This window comes from Musa acuminata, chromosome BXJ2-9, assembly GCF_036884655.1.
Source record: "Musa acuminata AAA Group cultivar baxijiao chromosome BXJ2-9, Cavendish_Baxijiao_AAA, whole genome shotgun sequence".
Lineage (NCBI taxonomy): Eukaryota > Viridiplantae > Streptophyta > Magnoliopsida > Zingiberales > Musaceae > Musa > Musa acuminata.
In genome coordinates, this window is record NC_088346.1 from 45,526,845 (window position 1) to 45,548,887 (window position 22,043).

At 36.4% G+C, this 22,043-nt stretch overlaps 2 protein-coding genes and 1 long non-coding RNA gene across 3 annotated transcripts; 2 read left to right on the plus strand and 1 right to left on the minus strand.

Annotated features, from left to right (window-relative positions):
* Window positions 1-1,299: 1,299 nt before the first annotated feature.
* LOC103999010 (uncharacterized) lies at window positions 1,300-5,159 on the minus strand. Its single transcript, XR_010491447.1, has 3 exons — window positions 4,977-5,159; window positions 4,783-4,866; window positions 1,300-1,538 (listed from the first exon to the last, which is right to left on the minus strand). It is a non-coding gene; the product is annotated as an uncharacterized LOC103999010 (long non-coding RNA).
* Window positions 5,160-5,418: 259 nt separating this feature from the next.
* Window positions 5,419-10,743, plus strand: LOC103998907 (uncharacterized). Its single transcript, XM_009420515.3, has 2 exons — window positions 5,419-5,683; window positions 10,385-10,743. Exons 1-2 carry the CDS (start codon window positions 5,483-5,485, stop codon window positions 10,574-10,576), a joined length of 393 nt encoding a protein of 130 aa, XP_009418790.2. The 5' UTR covers window positions 5,419-5,482; the 3' UTR covers window positions 10,577-10,743.
* A 7,206-nt stretch (window positions 10,744-17,949) lies between these two features.
* Window positions 17,950-20,803, plus strand: LOC135623621 (uncharacterized). The gene is made up of 2 exons (XM_065126782.1): window positions 17,950-18,184; window positions 20,368-20,803. The coding sequence occupies exons 1-2, from the start codon at window positions 17,996-17,998 to the stop codon at window positions 20,440-20,442; spliced, it is 264 nt and encodes an 87-aa protein (XP_064982854.1). The 5' UTR covers window positions 17,950-17,995; the 3' UTR covers window positions 20,443-20,803.
* Window positions 20,804-22,043: the final 1,240 nt, after the last annotated feature.

Below are 22,043 nucleotides of genomic sequence, written 5' to 3' on the forward strand. Positions count from 1 at the left end.
AACGATCAAATCGATCAAATCCCAGAATTCTGGGATCAGGCGGTTGCACCTCTCGACTGGAGAGGTGGCACCGCCTGGCAGAGCTCGAAGACTGAGCTCTGCCGATTGCTTCTTCTCTGCCAGAGCTCGAAGACTGAGCTCGATGGTTGCATCACCTGGCAGAGCTCGAAGACTGAGCTTGGTGGTTGCATCACCTGGCAGAGCTCGAAATCTGAGCTCGGTGGTTGCATCACTTGGCAGAGCTCCAAACTGAGCTCAAGCTGATGCACCATTCTGCCAGAGCTCGAAGACTGAGCTTGGTGAATGCATCACCTGGCAAAGCTCGAGACTGAGCTCAGGCTGATGCACCACTCTGCCAGAGCTCGAAGACTGAGCTCTGTGGTTGCATCGCCTGGCAGAGCTCGGAACTTGAGCTCTGGCGGTGCAACCTCTTGGCTGGAGCGGTTGCACCTCCCAGCCTTGCAACCCTGGCGGTTGCACCTCCTGGCTGGGGCGGTTGCACCTCTCAACCCCACAGCCCAGGCGGTTGCACCTCCTGGCTGGGGCGGTTGCACCTCCTGGTGCAATCAGGGTCCGAATGGTTCACTCCATTCGACCCACTTTGAATCTTTTCAGGGGCCCAATTGCCCCAAGATTAAGCTAATGGGATCACCTCCCATTTTCATGCTTAATCATCGTGCTAACTACGATTATCTCTAAGACAACTTCTGCAGCTTTGCTCCGATGCGTCAATCGCTTCTTCCGGCGAGTTTCCGGCCAGCTTCCGTCGATCAACCGATAACCCTCGGTGATCCTTCTGCGGACATCCGGCATACTCCTGGACTTTGCGACGATCCACTTGGCGAGTTCCGACGAGCTTCGCTTGGCAAGCTTCTGGACTTCTCGGATCTGTTCTCTCTGAACCTCCGACGACCGTCCGAACTTCCGTCGAACTCTCGAACTCCCAACGTGATCATGATCTTGACTCCGGCGCAACTCCTGCTGCTTGTCTTACTCTCATCGTAGTTAATCCTGCACACTTATCTCAACACATAGATTAGATAACAAATGACAATTGACTTCATCATCAAAATCCGAGATTCAACATAAAGGTCAATCTGCAACTAGTGATGGTATACAGAAGTACTCAATTGTATCAATCACCCACTTCTTATTTACAGAAGCCAGCCAATCAAATTCATCTGAAGAATTATGCTTGATCTAGATAGTATCATGATTATTGAACTCTGCTTGGTATGCAGTTATATCTAAAAAACATGCCTCTCTTTGAATAATACACAGAAATGGTCAAGGCGAACATATAAAATGAATATTATCATATAATAGTTTCTGCTAGAGAATCAATAATAAACAACTGGTCCTTGGAAAATCACAAGGTTTTTGTAATGTATAACCACCAAAAGAGTTACATTGGCATACTGCTCTAAACCTGATATTTGTGCCATCGTCCCAACAAAATCATACTTCGCATAAATGCCGATCCATTCAAATTTCTGTCACAAACATTAAAGCTTTCCCTGCCACAACGTGGAAACCTCCTGTATGAATATCCATCAAAAGTTTAGGAAGAGATAATAACATTTTATATTATGTTTTTCTGATACCAAATAACCGGAAATTCAGTCGTATCTGATATATCAATGATAACCCAAATAAGTGAACAACTTCACACAAAAGTCAATACAAAGGCACATATATACTTACTATATATGATACTAAAAATGGTTTACTTTTGTATAAAAATTGGGTTACAATGCGAATCATTTTTTAGAAAAAGTTCATTTAGCTGAAATAGGAAACTCCTCTTCCTTACATTCAGTATCTCAACACAAAGGTAATGCTCAAGTAAATATGGTAAAACTGACAACATCATCTTAACTGACTTATTTCCACCTGCTTGTCACAGCTTTATCCATTCAAATGTTTGAGGGAAAGGATAGCGAAGCAAACGTAAGCAGTCGTGGTGTTTTTCAGCTAGACATAACAAGGGGAAAGGTAGTCGACGTTATAGATGCCTATAATTGATTCAGGATACCAACCATATCCACCAAATATTGAATTATTTTAGGACAACCGACGGCGATCCCCGAGTTTTCAGAAATTCCAAACTTCAATGTTTACAATGTATTGTATTACTATGTATCGAAGAGTTGTAACTATGTTTACAATGTATTCCAAACTTCAATGTTTACAATGAATTATTTTAGGTCATGGTTCTTTTCGGAGTTCACTCAACCTTCCCAAACCAGTCATGAAGCCAAAATTGTTAGGTTTCCTACTTACATTTGATGTCCAATATTCATGATCCTTCCATCATCAAACTCCAATTTTTGAGCTGGTTTTGATCAACTCATCTGATTAAGTAAATCTTGCGTGTGGTAGCTTGTGTTTTCCGTAAGTTGAAGTATTTATCCAACATCTTGCAACTTATTATGTGGAAACATGTTAGGTTTAGTTTATTGCATAGACATTAGTAGACCCTGACACGTTCTGTGCATGAGAAGCTGTTGATGTTTGTTGGACAAATATACCAGTGACCATCATGTCACAACAGTTACCGGATTTTATATTTGTCATTTTTAACTAAAGGTTGCACTTGCTGATGAAAACAAAGCCAAAAAGATTCTTCACCAAGTCGAAAGGGGCATGTTTTTCATGAGGCAAATAGGAGAACTTCCATGAGGTGGCTTGGAATGCACCATAAAATAATTCCTTCTGTCCATAAGGAAAGTTTTTTCCATCTGAAGATGAAAACATTTGGATTTCATATTGTGTCGGTCATGCACACAAGTGAATGGGGATGATCTTGGATATCTGATATCTGCTTATTTCAATTACCAATTAATTATCCGGTACATGCATGTTAGACTTTAAATTCCTTATCATTGTCCAGATAACTAATGGATGCTATGTGGAGGCTGTTAGTACTCATTATTTGATTCATCTATTCTTTATTTATCAAGGAGGTAGCCAACTAATTAAATCTTCCTAGAAATGTGGAATTTGCAATAAGAGGTTCATAGGTAGTAAACGTTTTCTAGTCACAACAAATTATCAGCCAGTTATGCCATGGACATTGATGCATTATTGAGAAAAAAGTATGTAAATTATACTATGCAATTATGTTTATGTTGGTTCTGCATTTGATGAATTATATACAAATATTTCACATATGGTGTAGTTCAAGCTAAGATTTTCTTTTCTGTTGCATTAGATAATTGCTAATGTATGACTTGTCTTTCAAGTTGATTATCACATAAGAACCAGTTCTACTGCAGCTTGCTAACAACATATGCATATGTGCTGTATGTATGGGTTTGGGGGTCGGTCAGTTATTTAGTATACTGAATTTTGAACACACAAAGAACCCTATTCGTCATCCTTCTTTCCTTAGGATTTTAAAGTCTAACACAACCTTTCGTTCTTCACAATCAATAGATATGAGTGGCTGTGCATGTATATGCTATTTCTTACACCTGCAAGAAAAATATATGTTCCTGCATCCCATAATTACTATGGCTCATTATGTCATTTGCTGATATGGCTTGGTAATTATTCAACATATGACCAGCACAGAACAGTAGCATAATCAGGGACTTGAAAATGGACCTATGTCAGCATTTGCCTCTAAAAACTAGAGTTGTGATCCTCCTCTAGTTTTTCTTTTTCCCCTTCTTGTATTAGCAAACATTTTGCTCTATCAAACACCAGTTAACTTCCAAAGCTCACATCTCTGGCCCAAAGGGATAACTTGGCTGTCATCAAGTATAGCAAAGAAGACCCATAACATGTGTCATTGATGGGAATTCCTTTTCCTCTTTCTCCCATACTCTTTTACTACTTTATTTTTTCCCAGCCAAAACAATTTTGACAGCATGGCAGCAAGCCAACTATAACAATGGCTTGTAGCTTGCCAGCGATCCACAGCACAGGGCATTCCTGCCAAACTGAATCATTTCTTGTTCTCAGCAAAAGACAAGTGATATTGTGAGCAATGTGCATGATGATAGAAGTCCTTTTTAATCTCTAGATAACCACTTTGATAAGTGAACAATTAAAATCCATAAGTTATTTCGGTGTTCCTCTTCATACTGCAAAATTGTTTATCCTTTTATTAATAGGTATCATTCTTTTTGCCAACTACCCATGTGTGCAATATCTACTGACTCTTGACAATTGAAAATGATGATCCCCGATTGAATGGCATAATACAGTTTTTAATCTTCTAATGGCTGCCAATGATACCAACTCACTTAAAATTATCAACAATTCCTGGTCCATCCTTGACATACTCTCTTTAATCAGAACTCTCTGAATGAGGGTTCACAAAATGAGCAAAGCCCCATTATCTTACACTTGGTCCTATATCAAGAGTGCAAGAGCACTCTGGTGACATGTAAATTAGATTTTCAAATTCCATCATGGTAAATATGTATATAGCCCAGTTGCGAAACATACTTCTAATCCTTTTGACTCTCAACTACAGGACAGAGCCTATTATCTTCCATCACATGCTATGTTACCATCTGCAATCTTCCAATTGCTTCCATCAATATCATCAATCATACCAGATGGTCGTCATCCTTAGTCCCATCTTCCACGAGCTGTCTCTTCTCAGGAGCCCTCAGCAATAAGGGTAAGAGCACTACAGCGTCCCCATTCTCCTACATCCAATTCTACTGTATATAAGGTCTCGAGATTCTTTCGTGGTAGCCAAAATCGGGAACGAAGCAAGAAATAGAGGCAGTGGAGAAGAAAAGAACGAGGGGGCAGAATATGGACCGAAGTATCTGCGCTCATTGGCGACCTTGGCTTTGTCAAGAAGAAGACCGCCCCAGCCCCAACGCACCACGTGCTCCCACGGATCTGCAAGAAGAAGTACCGATCGGTTTCACAATCAGAGACTCAAAAACAGGAGACCAAAGCAGAAGACTACGAATCGAGGAGGGAGGGAGGGAGGGAGGCCAATTGCGTACGGCGCATGTAGGGAGAGTTTGCGGAGGGCGTTGGAGTACAACTGGGTGCGCAGCCCGAGCAGCGCTCCCACCGTCGTCGCTGTGGCCGGCGTTTCGCTCGACTCTTCCGTGCTCGATTCCAGTGTCTCGTCGCGCCTTCGGATGCGAAACGACCGGATCAACTTCAACCCGTCGCTTTAGGGCGGATGGGGGCTCATAAATGATTAGAACAAGATGTTGGTATTAAATAGTAAATAGCTCAAAGGATCGTAATGTAAATAGCTTTGCATATATAATGTTGAATTCAAATGTACAGATACCAATATAAAATTTACTAATCTTCGAGGCATATATATGAAATTTTGACAGCGTAAGTTTGTGAAGAAGAAGCGAAATGTAAATAAGGCAAAGGATAAGGGTTTATACGTAAAAGGAGAAACCTGATGTAATTGAGTTGAATCGCTCCTCCTTTGGCAAACGGAGGGCAGCGGTTACGGTGTGGCTTAGGACGGCGGAGGGGGAGGAGGATGTCCGTTTTTTGGGAGAAGAGCGCGACATGGCGGTGGCTGGTGCAGAGGACCCGTGACTCGAAGCCCTTCTTCTTCACCTTCGCCACGGTGTGCGGGATCGTCCCCGGCGTCATCGGCTACTGCGTCATGCAGCTCACCAGCTCTCGCAACGAGCAGCTCGAGGCCCACCTTCGCCAGACCGCCCGCCCCGAATCGACCGTAAGTTTTGTTAATCGTTGCTTTATTTTCTCCTTCTTTGTTGCTTTGTCATGCCTGCTCCAGGTTTTAGGGTTCGAGAAAAAATTGGTCGATCGTTGGGAACGTGTTGTATGATTAGGAATGAGAAAAGCTTTAGTGCTTCGGATGTTACAGCGCTACTGTTTTTCCATGATGTCTTCACCTCCCTGTGGATTAATGGCAATGAAAACAAAACCTAGTAGAAAGGAGCCATTTTGAGTCTAGGTTGGTCTCATCTTGTAAGGGTTTGGGATTAGTTCATGAAAGATTCTTAAAAGTAGAACGAGCTTCCTTCTTGTGATATTCTTCTTCATGCAGTTATCTCTTTCTCCATTAAGAGAGACCCGACTCCTGAAGGGACTAAATTCCCAAGTACAATGTGGGACGGCAGGGGGAAACAGAAGTGAGGATTTCTGGGTCATGTTTACGTTCAGAAATTAGTTCATTAGTTTTCGTCCCATTATTCATCTCTTTTTTTTCAATTTATTTTTCCACAGAGAAATGTAAAGATATATTTACTTATTCAAACAAAAAATTCGTCTCTCTTTTTTTCGTCCATTGATTCATGTTATGGTGGCTCTGATAATGGTGGTGATAGTTTTGTAGTCACATGGCAGTGTTGGCCATAACATTGATGGTAGATGGTTGTGATAGTGGTCCAAAAGTGATGTTAGCAACAATGCCAGTGATAATAAAAAAACTAGTAAAGAGTATCCTTGGGATATTTGGTAAATTATATTTTGTAGTTCTCCAAGCTAAGGTTGTAAACACCAGGCATACCATCATGTATGTCTCGGTATTTACCGGTCCAATCGGGGATTGGGACATGGACCAGGAAAATTGCTCTGTACGATTTCGAACATGGTGTACTTGGCAGTGCCCTCCATGTACCTTGTGTACCGATTGAAATATACCAATGCAAATGTACATATTGTTTTTTGTACACTTTTTATGTTTTTTAATAGTGGCTATCTGTAAACATTTGCTGAGAGCTTTCAATTGCAGTGTTCTGTTGATAATAGCTATCAACAACTGCTGGAAATCAATAGCCTCTCTCCTCCTCATATTTCTATACCTCTGCTATAGTTTCCACCTGCGTCACTGCCACCTTGGTGTTGCCCTGCTCGCATCGCTGCTACTACCACATTCTCATGTGGTCGCCGCCTTTATCTCTTTTGGTACACCTTGGCCTTGCCACCACCACCACCTCCTCCTCATCTTCCTCCTCTTCTCCTTCTCTTTCTTCACCTCCACCTTCTTCTCCTCCTCCACCCACCTCCTTGTCCTCTGCCTTCTCCCCTGGCTCGAACCCCTCCCCTCTTCTCTCCTTCTCTCTCTAGGCTTGGTGGTGCCAGCTCATTGCCAAGTATTGGTACTGTATTGGTTTGGCCACTGACTGGTATCGACCTGGATCGTGATTTTAAACCTTGCTCCAAGGTCTACACAAAATTTAAAATCTAAAATAACATATTTTGATTTTCAACTAACAAACATGTTTTCTGTAGTTTTCAGTGTTCTTGAATATCTTTTTCAAATCTAAAAAAAATTAAAAGTAAATACCAAATACTAGACTGTGATATCTCAATAGAATTGATATGTAGCTGAATAGAGAGGAGAAAATAATTGCCACAGTGATTTCTTGCTATAGGAAGTTTTATATTGGACAATATCAACACGAGTTTGATCCTACTAGCCATAGGTTTCAGTTTCCTACTTATGTGAGATAGGGGTTTAGTTTAAGTGAAAGATGAATTCATTTCAATTATGATATATATAGAATATGTTACTGGTATTTAAAGATCATAATGTATTACCGATATTTTTTTCAATCAAATGACTCATCTTTTGAAGTCAGATATGTCCTATTTTAGTTATCTATTATTTTCACGATCCGAGCCTAATAGGCTAACTAACCTATCAACTTTGTTAGACCCAAACTATTGGCCAAGATGCTTAGGCTGAAGTTTCTAGTAGTACACTCATCAGACCCTTATAAGTCAATCTTAATACTGTCCACTTTGGATGTGTGACCAATCAGAGTGTTACAATCTCACCCACTCAAGATCTTGACGTTCTCGTCAAGGCCCAACATAGATCATATCAAATCATAGTATGGTGCATGTGAGGCGTAGCCTGATGGTGACCCAACGTCATAACGAGTCATCTAACTTCATCCATGGATAGTCCTTTCCTACTTAAGCCTCTTTACTATACTCAAATACTAAGTCGATTCTAATACCAAATGTCACAACCCGAGCATAATAGGTTAACTAGTCTATCGATTTCATTTGATCCAAACCATTAGCAAAAATATTTAAGTTGAAATTGATAGTAGTCTCATCAGACCCTTACACAAGTCAATCTTAATCTTGTTCACCTTCGATGTAGGACTAATTCGGGTGTTATAGTTATTATTTACGTTTTCTTTTTGTAACTCTTAACCTATTTTTCTTCTTTACTACCCTCCTAATACTCTGTTTTTTGACTCTAGTTAACTTAGTCCTCAAAATGCAATAACATATTTAACTATAGTTCATATAGGATTCCTTGCAAAAATAAAATAGTACCCTTTTTTCTTTCTATTCAATTTTGTTAATTGTGAAGACTGAGGTGTGCCTAGTTTACCATAAAAGTTGTAATTCTAATGATATAAGCATGGGAATCATATGAAATTGCTTTATATGACACCTTAATAATAAAGAATAGGCCTCAATTGGGCAGTGCTTCCTCCAGTACCATTCAGGCAAGCATGAAAATGAATGTCTACAAGTACCCTAGTCTGCCAAATTCTTGTGATATCATTATTGAGTTCTCACTAGTGTACATGGTCTTCCAAGCCTATGGATGAAAATATCCAGTGATATTGGATTGGACATGCCAGGTGAACAGTAAAGTATGTACAGGTTAGGAATATGAAGGTTCGCTACCTCTGAATTTGCTGGTTTCTGTTGTTCAATCTAGATGGTTCATATTCAGAGAATCTTAACCAATTAGGTTTTGGCTGGCACTTTTTCTGGAGCTTAATATGTTGATGATCTTATAATTTCTTTGAATGCTTAGAAGTCTTTGACTGGCTGATATATTCTGCATGATACTTCAAATATGTTCTTTTTTACATTTAAATTCAGGAGAGAATTTTCTTATCAGATGTCAGTTGCGATATTTATCGTGATACAGATATGACTGTTTAGATATTAATGTTATGTCTGTTTAGATATTAACATTTTGTTCTGTGATGCTAAAATGCATTGCAAACTAATCAAAATGACTATTTGCTATCTGATATGGTAACAAGTGCATGGGCAGTTTGCTTGTGTTGCCAATTTAATTGTAACTTAATATTTGTTCTCAAGAATTTGTAAAATATAGGATTTTGGAATTACTTCCTAATCTGTAAATACTTAATTGATCCTCTTTTTTGTCTCATAGGTTCAATTAAATAACAAATGACTGCCATGATACACCTTGTTAAAATCCTCTAGGGCAACCAACAATTTGATGATATAAGTATCTCTGTGAAGAAGTAGAAAAACCTGATTTAAAATCATTTTAAATTGTATAACCACACTGAAACCTATACACTGGGCACCAGTAGCATGCTCATCTCTGGCTATTCCATGTGACTCTTGGTTCGAAGGATTTTTGTTTTTAGCACAATTCTATACAATACAAGATGTCCTTTAAAATGATCCTAAGTACTCTTTGTTATGCATGTTCACGTAGTTTTTTAAGCTGATGAACTTGTTTCGTCTTCTAGCAGTTCTATTAAAGTTAAAAATTCTGTCATTTGTGTGTCATGGATAACATTTCCAATTTCTTGTTATGTTCTCCATATTTGCATTGTGCTGGTTGAATGATCTAGGTACAAATTAAGAACTGTGTTAGTACATGGACTCTTTGGTTTCTAGCATTTGCAAATGTCATGATTATATCTGAAAGCTCTTCGTCAGTTGCATGCATTTGGTCGCCTACATCAAGCTGCAGACTGCATTTGCAACTGCATCAAAAGTCCTCCAGTCTATATGTTCACATGCAACTCAACGCCATACAGAGGGGTATACACACCATCGGCAGCATGCATGCCACCATTCTTTCCCCCTTTAATTGGAGTTTACTGACGTAGCAATCTACTATTTCATTTATTCTGTGATTTCCTGATGTGTATATAAAATTGAATAAAACTAACAACAGGCAAATTTAATTTACTATTCAGTTGTATTTTTGTGTTATCAATCAAGGTTAAATTGAGTGGAGATTTTATCCCATCAGAATCAAAGTGTTGAACCTTTTGGATCAAAATTAAACATTGGAATAACATGTTGAAGATTCACTCCACAGGATGTGATGTACAATAATTGAAGTTCCTGGAACCAAAATAATGTGGATTAAAGTTATGATACCTTTGCATCAATCCAGTATAAAAGTTTGGTGCCTTTATATGATGGTTGCAATAGAATATTTTAGATGGCTGAGTCCGTTATTCACTTTGTTGGGGTGGTTCTTAGCTAACTATAATCAAATTGATAGAATTATGAACTACTATTATAGTACAATTTATGTTTCAAATGTGATTGCCGTGCTAGCGTGGTTGTTTTAGAGGTTGTTCTGCTTTATCATTCTGGGTTATCGACTGGTTTTTACTACTTTTTCCTCTAATTTTTGCATGCCTTTAATTTCACGTAGATGATGGGGCAAGTCAACCGAGAGAGGCTGGCCGAGTTTCTGGGCGAGCTGCAACGCAAGGAGGACACAAATGACCGATACGTAGCTGCTCTGCGAGGGGAAACCCTGACTAGGAAGCCCTATGTTCGGATTCAACCGGTGCCAAAGGAGAACAGTGAAGAAAGCAACAAGGAGACCAGCAAAGAAAAGTAGTAGTTAAAATGTTGGTTCAAGTTCTCGCTTTGGTACGGTCCTTCTGAGGACCAACTCCTTTCTGAATGCACTTCAGTGATAGATTTTCTTTTGCAAGAAACACTGGCTTGAATGGTTGTGTTGGTTTATTTTGTATAAATCGAATCATGGTGATCTTCCATGCTGAATAGACTTGTTCAGGGTCACAAATGATACGATGTTCTCGTCATTGTGTTTATAGTCACAGAACTACAGAGAATAATCCTCAGGGTCGTACGTATCGCAGAAACCTGAAGTCATGATCCACAATACAAAGAATCAGTAAAACCACTTGGATTGCAACGCCAAATAGACAGAAAATAAAGTAAATAAATAGCAAAGCATAACTACATTAATAGATTAGAAATGGAATACCGTTGCATGCAACTATCAAAGAATCAGCAAAAAGACACTTTTGACTTGAAAATATGATACAATCACACCTAGAGATTATCAAATAACCAACACATTATGTTGTTAGATCAGCATTCATGCACCCAACTCAGCTCTACGGAGAGGTAGACAAGTTTATAGAGAAGGTAAATGTCGATAGTTGTGTTCGGATGCCAGTGGCGATTTCTACAAACGTTGTAAAAGACCCTGGCGTGGGTACATTGGTTCCTGGCGTGCCAATGGGGATGTTAGTGATAACTCAAACTCTAGTCAATTAGCTTGCAGGGAAGCAACCTCTTAAATTTCTTTTAAAAAATTATTATTATTTGATTTTATGATAGATATAATACAAAACAGATCTGCTTTTATGATCTTGGATATTTGATGTCAAAATAGGCTCTAGTATTAATTATAAGTATAAAAAATATAATTGTACCATTATGCCAAATATATCTAATGCTATAATTTAAAATTAAATAATAATAATTTTTTATTTAATTCAGAATATCTTTCTTCTAATATGTAAACACATCGTCTTTCGATCCAAAAGAAACAGCAATACTGATATGCAAGGAACTAAACTGATCTTTTGCTCTCTTCTTATCTTTCGTAAGATTACTATAAACGACGGAACAGAGATTAACGAAAGATGATAATAGATCTATAATCTTTCTTCTATATCTACCCTTATGAGATTTTATCTATTTATAGGTCAGAGCAGCAGAGAGTCTAAAATAAACAATTAGGAGAATCCATTTTATCAAAGTCATCCCCAATAAAGAATTCTATCATAATTAGATTTTCTTTTTAATTGATCGATAACCCTAATCAAAATCTAATCAAAATTGTAATATATATTATCCAATTAAACAAAGATATATAATCTAATATTTTCTTACTTGACCTATTATTTAGTAAGATTAAAATAATTTTAAATTATAATAAATAAAAAATATATTTAAAAATATTTTTTATAATTAAATTTTACAAATTTTGAAAAGTACTTTACACATGACCATAAATTTTATAAAATAAGTGAATAAATTTAATAAATATAATAATACTATATTAAGTTTGACTACTAATACTAATCATAGTGGTTATATGTTATCAATGTCATATTCCTTTTTATGTATCACAATACTACTCTTAATGCAGTTCATAAGAACCCTTGTAATTTGTTTTGTCAAAATAATCTTATTATCATATTCAACCATTATATATATATATATATATATATATATATATATATATATATATATATATATATATATATATATATATATATATATATATATATATATATATATATATATATATATATATATATGATAATAAAAATAAATAACTTTAATTACATAAGTAAAAATATCAATTATGTTGTCTAATCAAATATATATTACTATATCTTTTATGGGTTGCTCATGAGCCTAATCATAAGAATATATTCTTTAGATACCTTAAACGATAAGGCCTTAGTAAATGGATCGACAATTAATATAGTGAAACTTAGGTTTTCAATCAACATTAGTTATTTTTAAACTCTTTCTCTAACCATCAATTATTTTATATCATAATATATAAAATTATTAGAGTATTTATCATTCTTAGGAAAGAAAATTACTATGATATATCACAAGATATTTTCAGTAACTTTGTAATTGGGTCTGACCACACCAATATATTTTTAAAAAACTTGAAAGAAATAGTGGGATCATAGAATTTTATATATCAGGAAACTTTGTTTAAAGTCATAAATAGATTTTTTTTAAATTTATAAGCTAAACTTTCTTTTTCCTTCTTTGTAAATCCTTTATATTATTCCACATAATTTTTTTTGCCTAAATCCTCATTCAAAAAACTTATTTTTAAATTAACTTAAGATCATAATAAGCTATTAATATTATAATAATTCTTAACGAGTTTATTTAAAAATTAAAAAATATCTCGTTATGATCAATACCTTCTATAAGATTACGATCCACCACCTCACTTGTGCTCTATCGTAAACCACAATTCCTCTCTATAGTCATTGACCTTGTTAGTTTTGAGGCCTTACCATTGCCCATCGATGCCACCACCTGATTGTACCACATATTGCAATGCCCAACCGACCACAAGACTCCTACATCGTGGACTACCTTCCATGACGACTTCGCTTGGGTTACCAGACACCATTACCATCAATTGACCATCGTAGTGCAACATGCTCTTCACCATGGGCAGCATCCAAGTGTTGATTGTCATTTTCCCAACATTGCCACGGCTACCTTCATGGCCCTTGTCACCACTGGTCAAGGCTAGTGCCCAAGAACCATAGCTGCAACCCAACTAGGACGCCTATCATTTTCATAGTGCGTGACTTCGACGGCTCTCATCTCCTACTGCCATAATTACATACAGCAAAAAAAATAATAAAGAATCCCCTTTCGTTATAGTGTCCACCATTATGATCCCCATCGCTCTTGTTGTCGTTGCTTGTAACACAGCTAACACCACACTCGAGGACCCACCATCAGGACACTTCTTCTGCAACACATCAACGATTTCTACCTTAAACAGAGCCATTGCACCGTACTGTGCCACCGCTATCAACAAGCCATTGTTTTAAATAGAGTCGATGATCACAACGTCATCCTAATATATGCAATCGTTGCCCAATGCAATAGACATTGCATGCCTTTGCCATTGTCCAAGGCTGACAACCTTCTGTTACCTCCGTCACAATAGTACTCGTCATCTCTTCGTATTCTTTATAAGATCACTATAAGTTATGAATAGATATAAAGAGGAGATAAAAGTATATTTGTAATCTTGTTCTGTATCTAGTCTCTAGGAGGTCCTATCTATTTATAAGTAGTCCCTCTTATTAAGATAATCTTCAATAAATAATTCATAATTAGACTTCCTTTTTATTTATTGATAATCCTAATCAAAATCTGATTAAAACTATAATATATCTTATCTAATTAAATACGACTGTATAGTCTAATGAGATAACCTTGGTCTCCTAAACAATACAAATAAATCTATCATTTGTGATCATAAAATACATTCAAGTTCTGCAAAAGAGATTAAGATCCTCAACATTTATTGCAATTCTTTCATCTGTTGCTAAGGATCCTATCTTTAAATATAGCCTTTAAGTAATTGATCCACCCTAGCCTGTAAATCTTTCCATATCTCTATGGCCCCTAAACCCCAATCATCATCATCAGCACAAGAGAGAGAGAGAGAGAGAGAGAGAGAGAGAGAGAGATATGGCTGCTTCTTTGGCGACATTGCTACAACAATATTAACCCATGACTAGGACTTCTCTATGGCCCCTAAACCCCAATCATCATCATCAGCACAAGAGAGAGAGAGAGAGAGAGAGAGATATGGCTGCTTCTTTGGCGACATTGCTACAACAATATTAACTCATGACTAGGACTTTTATCCTCATCTCAACACTCCATTATCCGACTAATATATACAGCTCTTTTTTTCTCATTGACGAAAGAATATGTTAATTATATATTATTTTATATAATTAATTATCTTTAATATTTTGATCCTTATATTTTTAAAAGTTATATCATGATCTCTTATGAAAGTAAAATATTTAACTCTATTTCTTTTTACGTCGTCGACTCTATTAATGAAAATATCATAGAGTTTATCACTAACCATGTATTAATTTTGCATCACTTTGGTTTACCACATAGTACATACGGTATTTTCGTCAGCAAAGTTGACGACGTAAGGAGAAACAAGATTAAATATTTTACTTTCGTAAGTATAGAGATTATAATATAACTTTTAAAAATATGACGTTTAAGATGCTAAGAATAACTAATTACATAAAATAATATGTAATTAGCTCCAAAAGTATATATTTATATCTTATTGTGTAACAGTAGCATGGACCATTTAAACTAAGTAGAAGTAGCATATAGTTTTAAAGATTGGATTTACAAAAGTAACAAACCATATCTTTATGTTCATATGCAACGGCATCATAGACAATTTAAAGATCGCTAGTTATTGGTATCCTACAAGCTAATCATATGAGTGATGATACTTATAGTTTTATACAATCTTTTTTAGTTAATAATAATAATAGTATTTGCTCACTCTATATTGTATGATGAATATATATTATGATGTCCTTGAATTTGTGCAATGAGAATTGTATCATGATGAGATCATGATAATGAGACCAATTCTCTTTAAACACAAATCCTAAATATTCTTGGTTATATGTTACTCGAAAAGAACATCGATATAACCGAACAGACTAATGTATTATATACATGTTCATATGATGGAGGTAATTAGTCTCATAGCTGTTTGTATATGCACATTAAGGATATAGTGCAAGTGCTCATTAGAGAATGAGTTCCCTGAATAATCTACTTACGGAATGCTAGATGGTTAATGATACATCATTGTTAGATAGTGATTCCGTAGTCCTAGTTATGTATCTAGTTCTTGGATTTGGGACACCAAAGATGTCTTGTTTGAATACTCAATTCTTTAATATTAGATTTATAAGTTTGAAAGTTCTAGATCTAGTATTATTGGTAATTGGGAATGACAACCAATATTATAAATCAATTATGTATCAATAAAGTAATAAAGGATTATTCACTCTCAATATCACGAGAGAAATATCCCGTTTGTTCTCACTAAAGCAAATTTCTAGTGAGGGTCAATCAGATTGAGAGAAAATAAGTTCTCCAAGAGAATTTGATAAGAGAGACTCTGATAGATTCCGTATGGGTTTGATAGCATCATGCCCAATATACGATCACTAAGATATTAGATAAATGAGGGACTATAAATACATGGTAATTGAGGACAAATAGGTCCAATAGATTATATTCCTCTATACCGTCTATAGACTATGGCATAGTGTCCTAGTATATCCATAGTCGATGAGTTGAGTGAAGTATTATTATGATAATAATTCACTAGGTCAGAAGGAGTTCTGAGTTAAAAAGAGTTTTGATAGATGCAACTCACGGCTAGCTCGGTATTACGCCTAGAGGGTCACACACATAAGGTGGACGACGCGACGAATAAAGGATTGATACGAGATCTAATAAGCCTCCTTTAGCCTTTTAATGGATTTATTGGGTGAGACCCAATTGAGCATAGAATTTAGAGTGATTATTGAATAAGGATCCAATACCCATTAAGCCTTTATATAGGGATCCATTAAGAGGAATGTGAAGGGTCACATAAAGGGACTCTTTATAAATGAGAGTGGTTCTCTAAGAGTCATAGGTTGGACCCTTTAGAGAAGCCAACCTTTCATCTCTTTTTTTCCATATCTCCCCGGTAACCTCCCATGGTGTGAGAGGAACTTCCCTTATGTGAAAGGAGAGTAAGAGGGCTGCCCCCCCTTCCTTGCTTTTATTGTGGCTACTTGCTGTCGTGATGGCTCACTACTACTGCTGACTTACTACTGAGTGAAGCATCGTCACGAGAAGAGAGTCTGTCTTGGGGACTTTCACTAGAGAAGAGCTTGCGATAGTTTCTTCTCTTCACTAGAGAAGAGCTAGAGGATTTGTAATATAATGCCCGTATCGTTTTTGAACAAATATATAGTTGACAAAAGTACCCAATCATATCTTTAATATTGACTCATTAGGAATTTCTATTTCTAATGTGAGAAACAAATTTTAGATCAATATTAGAGAATATACTTTTGATAATATCTGATTAGAAAACTCAAGACTCAACAACTAGGCTTGGAACGTTAACGGTGGAACAAGAGTTGAGAATAGTGGAGTGATTAGAAAACTTATGCTTGCTGGGTGAGCTAAAAAATATATTATTTGAACTATTTTGATTAAAACTATAGTTGTTAGACTAGAGTGTGCAAGGTTTCAATAGGAACAATAATTGTTTCAATGACTAATTGTGTAGGTTGTTGACGTAGAGGTGGTCAAAAGAAAACTGAGTCCTTGAAGAGTCATCCGAAGAGTTTAGTTTTGGGAATTTGGATTGAGGGGTTCAGACCAATTGAACCTCCACCTGCCCTTGGATTGGAATCATTATTATTGGGCGATTCGGTCGAGAGGCATTCATCATCGTCGAACTTGACCTATTTAGATTTGGGTTCTTGGGATTTGGTTGAGATGGGGTAGTGAAGTTTCCTTCAAACATCCTTATTGGCTCTTTTTCTAACACTAATCTATTATGATATGTTTTGATTATTGAGCTGGAAGCTAATTTGGATCCAATCGAATTCCTTTTATGAGCCGATCTCAAGTTGAACTACTTAAGTAGCATCTAAGCCATTTAGAACTACATTAGAGGTACTCTCAGGTGACAAATAGACTTAAAATGTTTAGTATATCTAGACATATTTGTGCACCACCTTTTATAGTGGGTATTTGAGATTATTACATTCACTATTGCACAATTCGTTCAATAATAAGGGTGTGGAGTTCAATCGTAACTATCATCAAACTACACTAAACTCCGGATTACATAACTCCTCTTTATGTGACATTCATTTAGCATAACAAACTAGTTTTACCGAAAAAACTTATAAGATGTCAAGAAGGTGATGAGTGATCAATCATGTGGCTTTCTCATGTTAACCACACGGAGTTGATATGTCTCACCATGGAAATGATGTGTTAATCATGCGAAGTTGATGCCCACGTGAAAACCTACATGTCAATTATATGGAGTTAGCTCATTGATAGTATGATCTTATCGTATAAGTTAAGGTGGAGATAAATATGTCACCGTATAACTTTGATATATTGGTCATAAGGATATTAATTTAAATAAGAGTTTTGACTAACAGTTAGTTCGTAATACATTATATATATATATATATATATATATATATACCCCAAATAGAAATACTACTTACTACATCACGTGATCATCACGTGCCGTGACTAAACCCACTGCCCCCAGCCCAATGGCCCAAACTATAATAGAGCGGAAAAGATTAGGGCGGAGAAAGGAGAGGAAAGGCTGTCTCAACAGCGACTCATCACCATGGGAGGAAACGGCGGCGGAGGGCACGGGGTGCACCATGGCGGGGTGGAGGATTTTAGGAACAAGGTGTGGAGCATGACGGGGGGGCCCTATTGCCGGCCCAAGCACTGGAAACGCAACACCGCCATCGCCATGTTCGGCGCCTTCCTCGTCTGCATCCCCATCGCCATGAAGTCCGCGGAGCTCGAGGTCGGTATTCTCTTCCTGTTCCCTCCCCATGTCTCTTGCCTCGCGTCCTCCGCCTTCTTCCTCTCATTCGTTTGTCCATTCATTGATCGACTGATGTCGTTCTGATCCCGAAACTATTAGTAATTACTATTCTTCTCTTTTCCAATTGTTATACTCAATTGCTGATGAAGTTGTGCTTTAAAAGATCACATTTTGTTAGTGAGCAAGATATCTAGATCTATATTTAGATATGTAAGGAAAACTTAATCTTTATATCTTGATACCTTTGCTTAGAAGATGACATTCCAAGAAATAGCTGTGACTTATGTACACGGCTTTGAACATGGGGATATCCTTTTCTTGGGTTAGAAGTTGTTAGGAGATGTGGTCTGTTACATTTTAGGTCGGCTGAGCCACACCTGAGAATGAGAATAATCGGACTATCTGGAGATGGTTCATGTCACAAATTGGCATCCAGGTGAGATTGAACTTAATACATAAACTAGATGATATGCCGAATATATTCTTCTGAAGTAACGCTTAAGAGAAAGAGAGAGTCTGGGGCATCAATTCAAAGGTCACACAGAGAACAATCCAATGTAGAATTCTAACATCTAAACTAATGCCAAAATTAAAAATTATGGATTTTAATATAATATTCATTTACGTCAAGACTTGGGTGTTGATATATTGATATACTGACTTTGATTTGATGCATATTTTCAACCTGGTGAGATTCAGGTCAATCAGATACATGCAAGTGTCGCTGTCTCCGTTTATGTCTATTATTGTTATCTTGATGTGGTTGTTGGAGACTTATGTCTCGTATACTAGTTGCATTGTGAATTAAGTGAATTGTTGCTAATCTCACTCTATCACTTTGTCTTTTATCTGTCTTGCTTAGTGGTTTCTCACCTCTCTCCCCTTTAGCTAAGATAGCAAAAGAGAAACATGATAATATTTTTACTAAGATCTTACTCCAGATTGTGTCCTTAAGTTCGACCACTTTTCCTCTCTTGAGATAGTTCTTCCTCAAATGCTGTTTTAGAATCTTGAGCTTGAATTGGAAGGTCATACTAGAAAAAAAATTAAACATAAACTTCTATTAGCTTTGCTTGGAATTCACATAGATCTAACATCTACTAACTAAGTATTCCATGACTAGTTCAAAGACTCTAGTTCTAACACTTCTTCCACCACCATCAAGGTCCCGCAGGTCTCATGCTGAAGTCCCACCAGTTCCAAATTCTTAACTCTAATTGACAATCTTTATTAATCCATACGATTTATCTATTGTGCTCCTGTAAATTTGGGTTAGTGTCTTTGATGAAATTGGTTTTATCTGTAAGCTTGTTTGGTTGATGAATTTTGTCTGGTGTTTGATCTTACAATATGACTTGATTTGTTCTCCATGTACCCTCTCAGAACCCAAAAACAAATTGAGGTTGGGAGAGAGACTACTGTAGTATATTATTTTATGGTATTTGTATTACATGTTATTGGATAAGATTTGATGAAAATCCTTGATGCCAACTATAGATTTTTCTTTGTTCAAGTTTGTGCTCGTTTTCTTGCCATCTAGTAAAATCACTTGAGATATACCAATTTTATTATATAGTAAATCTTTTGAACATATGTTTTGATATCTCTGCAACGTGAAAAGAAATTAATTAGGAGTTTTTTTATAGAATAAATCAAATTTGAAGCTTAAAGTTGAAACACAGATTACTGTATTTCTGATGTTTTATATTAATATTTTATTAAATATGTGGTCCACCCGTTTGAACCAACAGACCAACTAGCAACCCAATGAGCCAAGTCTAGGTCAGGTTTTTGCTGGTTTGGTATTTTTTTGAACACTTGCAATCTTTTTTCACTACATTATATGGCAACAAGAATACCAAGACAAGATTTATTTTCATCTACTTCATGCTTGAAAATTTCTTCAAGCAATTTAGATCAATCGTATGAAGATACTATAGCATGGTTTTTCAGTTGTTTTAAGGTTGAAAATTTGACAAGAAACTTATATCGGGACAATTTCTTCCATCAAAATATTTAAAATAGGAAATCATACTATTTTTTTTTTCTTCAAACACTGTAATTCTCCTTAACTTTGGGATTTTGGTTTGTCTGATGTGGTACACAATTTGGTTAATACAGACAGAAGAATAATGTCATTGAATCTTGTTTTTATCTTGCAGCAACGGCCTCATTACCCTGTTCGCCCAATTCCTTCACAGCTTTGGTGCAAGAACTTTGGCAAGAAAGAATACTAGAGACAAGCTTTTCAAATACTGAAATCTGGAATGATTCTTCTTCTGCTTCTAAAAAAAAAAATCAGCATTTTTCTACCGCTATCCTTTGGTCTACATGCTCTGCTGTTGTCGTTTAATGTACTTATTTAGCATGATAAACCGAACAAGCCTCTTGATCCAGAGGGATGCTTCTTGGAGTTTAGATGAAATAAGTAAATATTTGGTTAATCAAAGCACTCGATGGTGGATTGTGGAAGAAATGTAGTTTGTGTTTATGTAAGAACTACTTTCCTTTGCATCGTCAGTTCTTTTAATTTGAATTATGTTGTACATGTTTCTGAACATAGGTAATAACCCGAATGGGACAGTTCCATTGCATTCACTTTCAAAGTGGAATTGTTCTTATGAGTTTCCATCGACACTAAAGCTTTGATGATCATCTTGATGTTCCTAGTTATATATCATGGAGCTGGGCACATGGTGTGCCTAAATGAAGCCAAGGAAAAAGAAATATACTGAGCAATCAATTCATATTCCACCACAGGTTTTCTATGATTGCATTAGTTTATGATCCAAGTCCCAACCACCAAAGAAATGGAATTGATGTAGGAGCAAAACTGTGACCTATATATATTTGGCTATTGTGTGACAGGGTACTTGTTCATCATGATTCTATCATCAGTTGGCTTCCCCAGCTTGGTTTGGCTCTTCTAGTAAAAGTTACATGTATGCTGCTTCAAGATCCTACCAGAAGATTTGGAAGTAAAAGTAAACGTGGGTTTTCGAACTCTATTTCATGAGTTCTTCAATCATGCTGACACAATTACATGAGGCTCTATTTTGGTTTGTGCCCATCATTTGTGTCCATCAAGGAAGTTTTCACATAAAATTAAGGACATAAAATTATCTTTTGTACTTTCACTTTTAATTAACCTAATCTTATAGAACATTGCAAATATCAAACAGCATTAAGAGAGAGAGGAACATTAAACTTGCTTTTGATGTTGCATGTTTCATGATATGAGATTATTACAAGGTAATTTCTTATAAACTAGTAATTAATCAAATGACTAATACTTGGAATAGCTATAGTTTCATATGTAAAAGGAATTAGTCCATAGCTAAAAACATATGCAATATATTCATATTTGCAACTTGCTCTCTTGAGTGCATGCATGACTTTCTTGTATTCTTTTTGCTTTCTTCTCTTTCTTTAACTTCTTGTTTAATTATTACTGAAAAATGAAAGCAAGAAAGAGAGAAAGAGATCCAGCATACTTTTTGTCAGGCCAAAATGATTCATGTGCCAAAGATCAAGATCATTCCCACAAGATGCAGATGCTGTATAATTGGACAGACACAGGCTTGAATTATAAGCATGCAACCAAAATAGAATCACCAGCAGCATTTTTCTCTCAAAAAAGGAATAACCTTCATTTATTTCTATGATTGCAGGGTACAAAACATGGTCAATATGAATAAATTTCCATCAAAATTTATTGTAGGGAACTGAAATAGGCAATGTCAGGTATATTCGAAAAGCTTTCACAGATGAATGCACAATCTGAGATCATCTTCCAGATCTGAAATTGTTCTCCATAGAGCTGAAGGAAGGAATCAGA

Excerpts from the sequence above, each read along its gene's own strand:
- LOC103998907 (XM_009420515.3), top strand. The coding sequence starts at position 5,483 with ATGTCCGTTTTTTGGGAGAAGAGCGCGACATGGCGGTGGCTGGTGCAG. Across the intron at positions 5,684-10,384 it reads CCGCCCGCCCCGAATCGACC|ATGATGGGGCAAGTCAACCG; the intron begins GTAAGTTTTGTT and ends AATTTCACGTAG.
- LOC135623621 (XM_065126782.1), top strand. The coding sequence starts at position 17,996 with ATGGGAGGAAACGGCGGCGGAGGGCACGGGGTGCACCATGGCGGGGTG. Across the intron at positions 18,185-20,367 it reads TGAAGTCCGCGGAGCTCGAG|CAACGGCCTCATTACCCTGT; the intron begins GTCGGTATTCTC and ends TTTATCTTGCAG.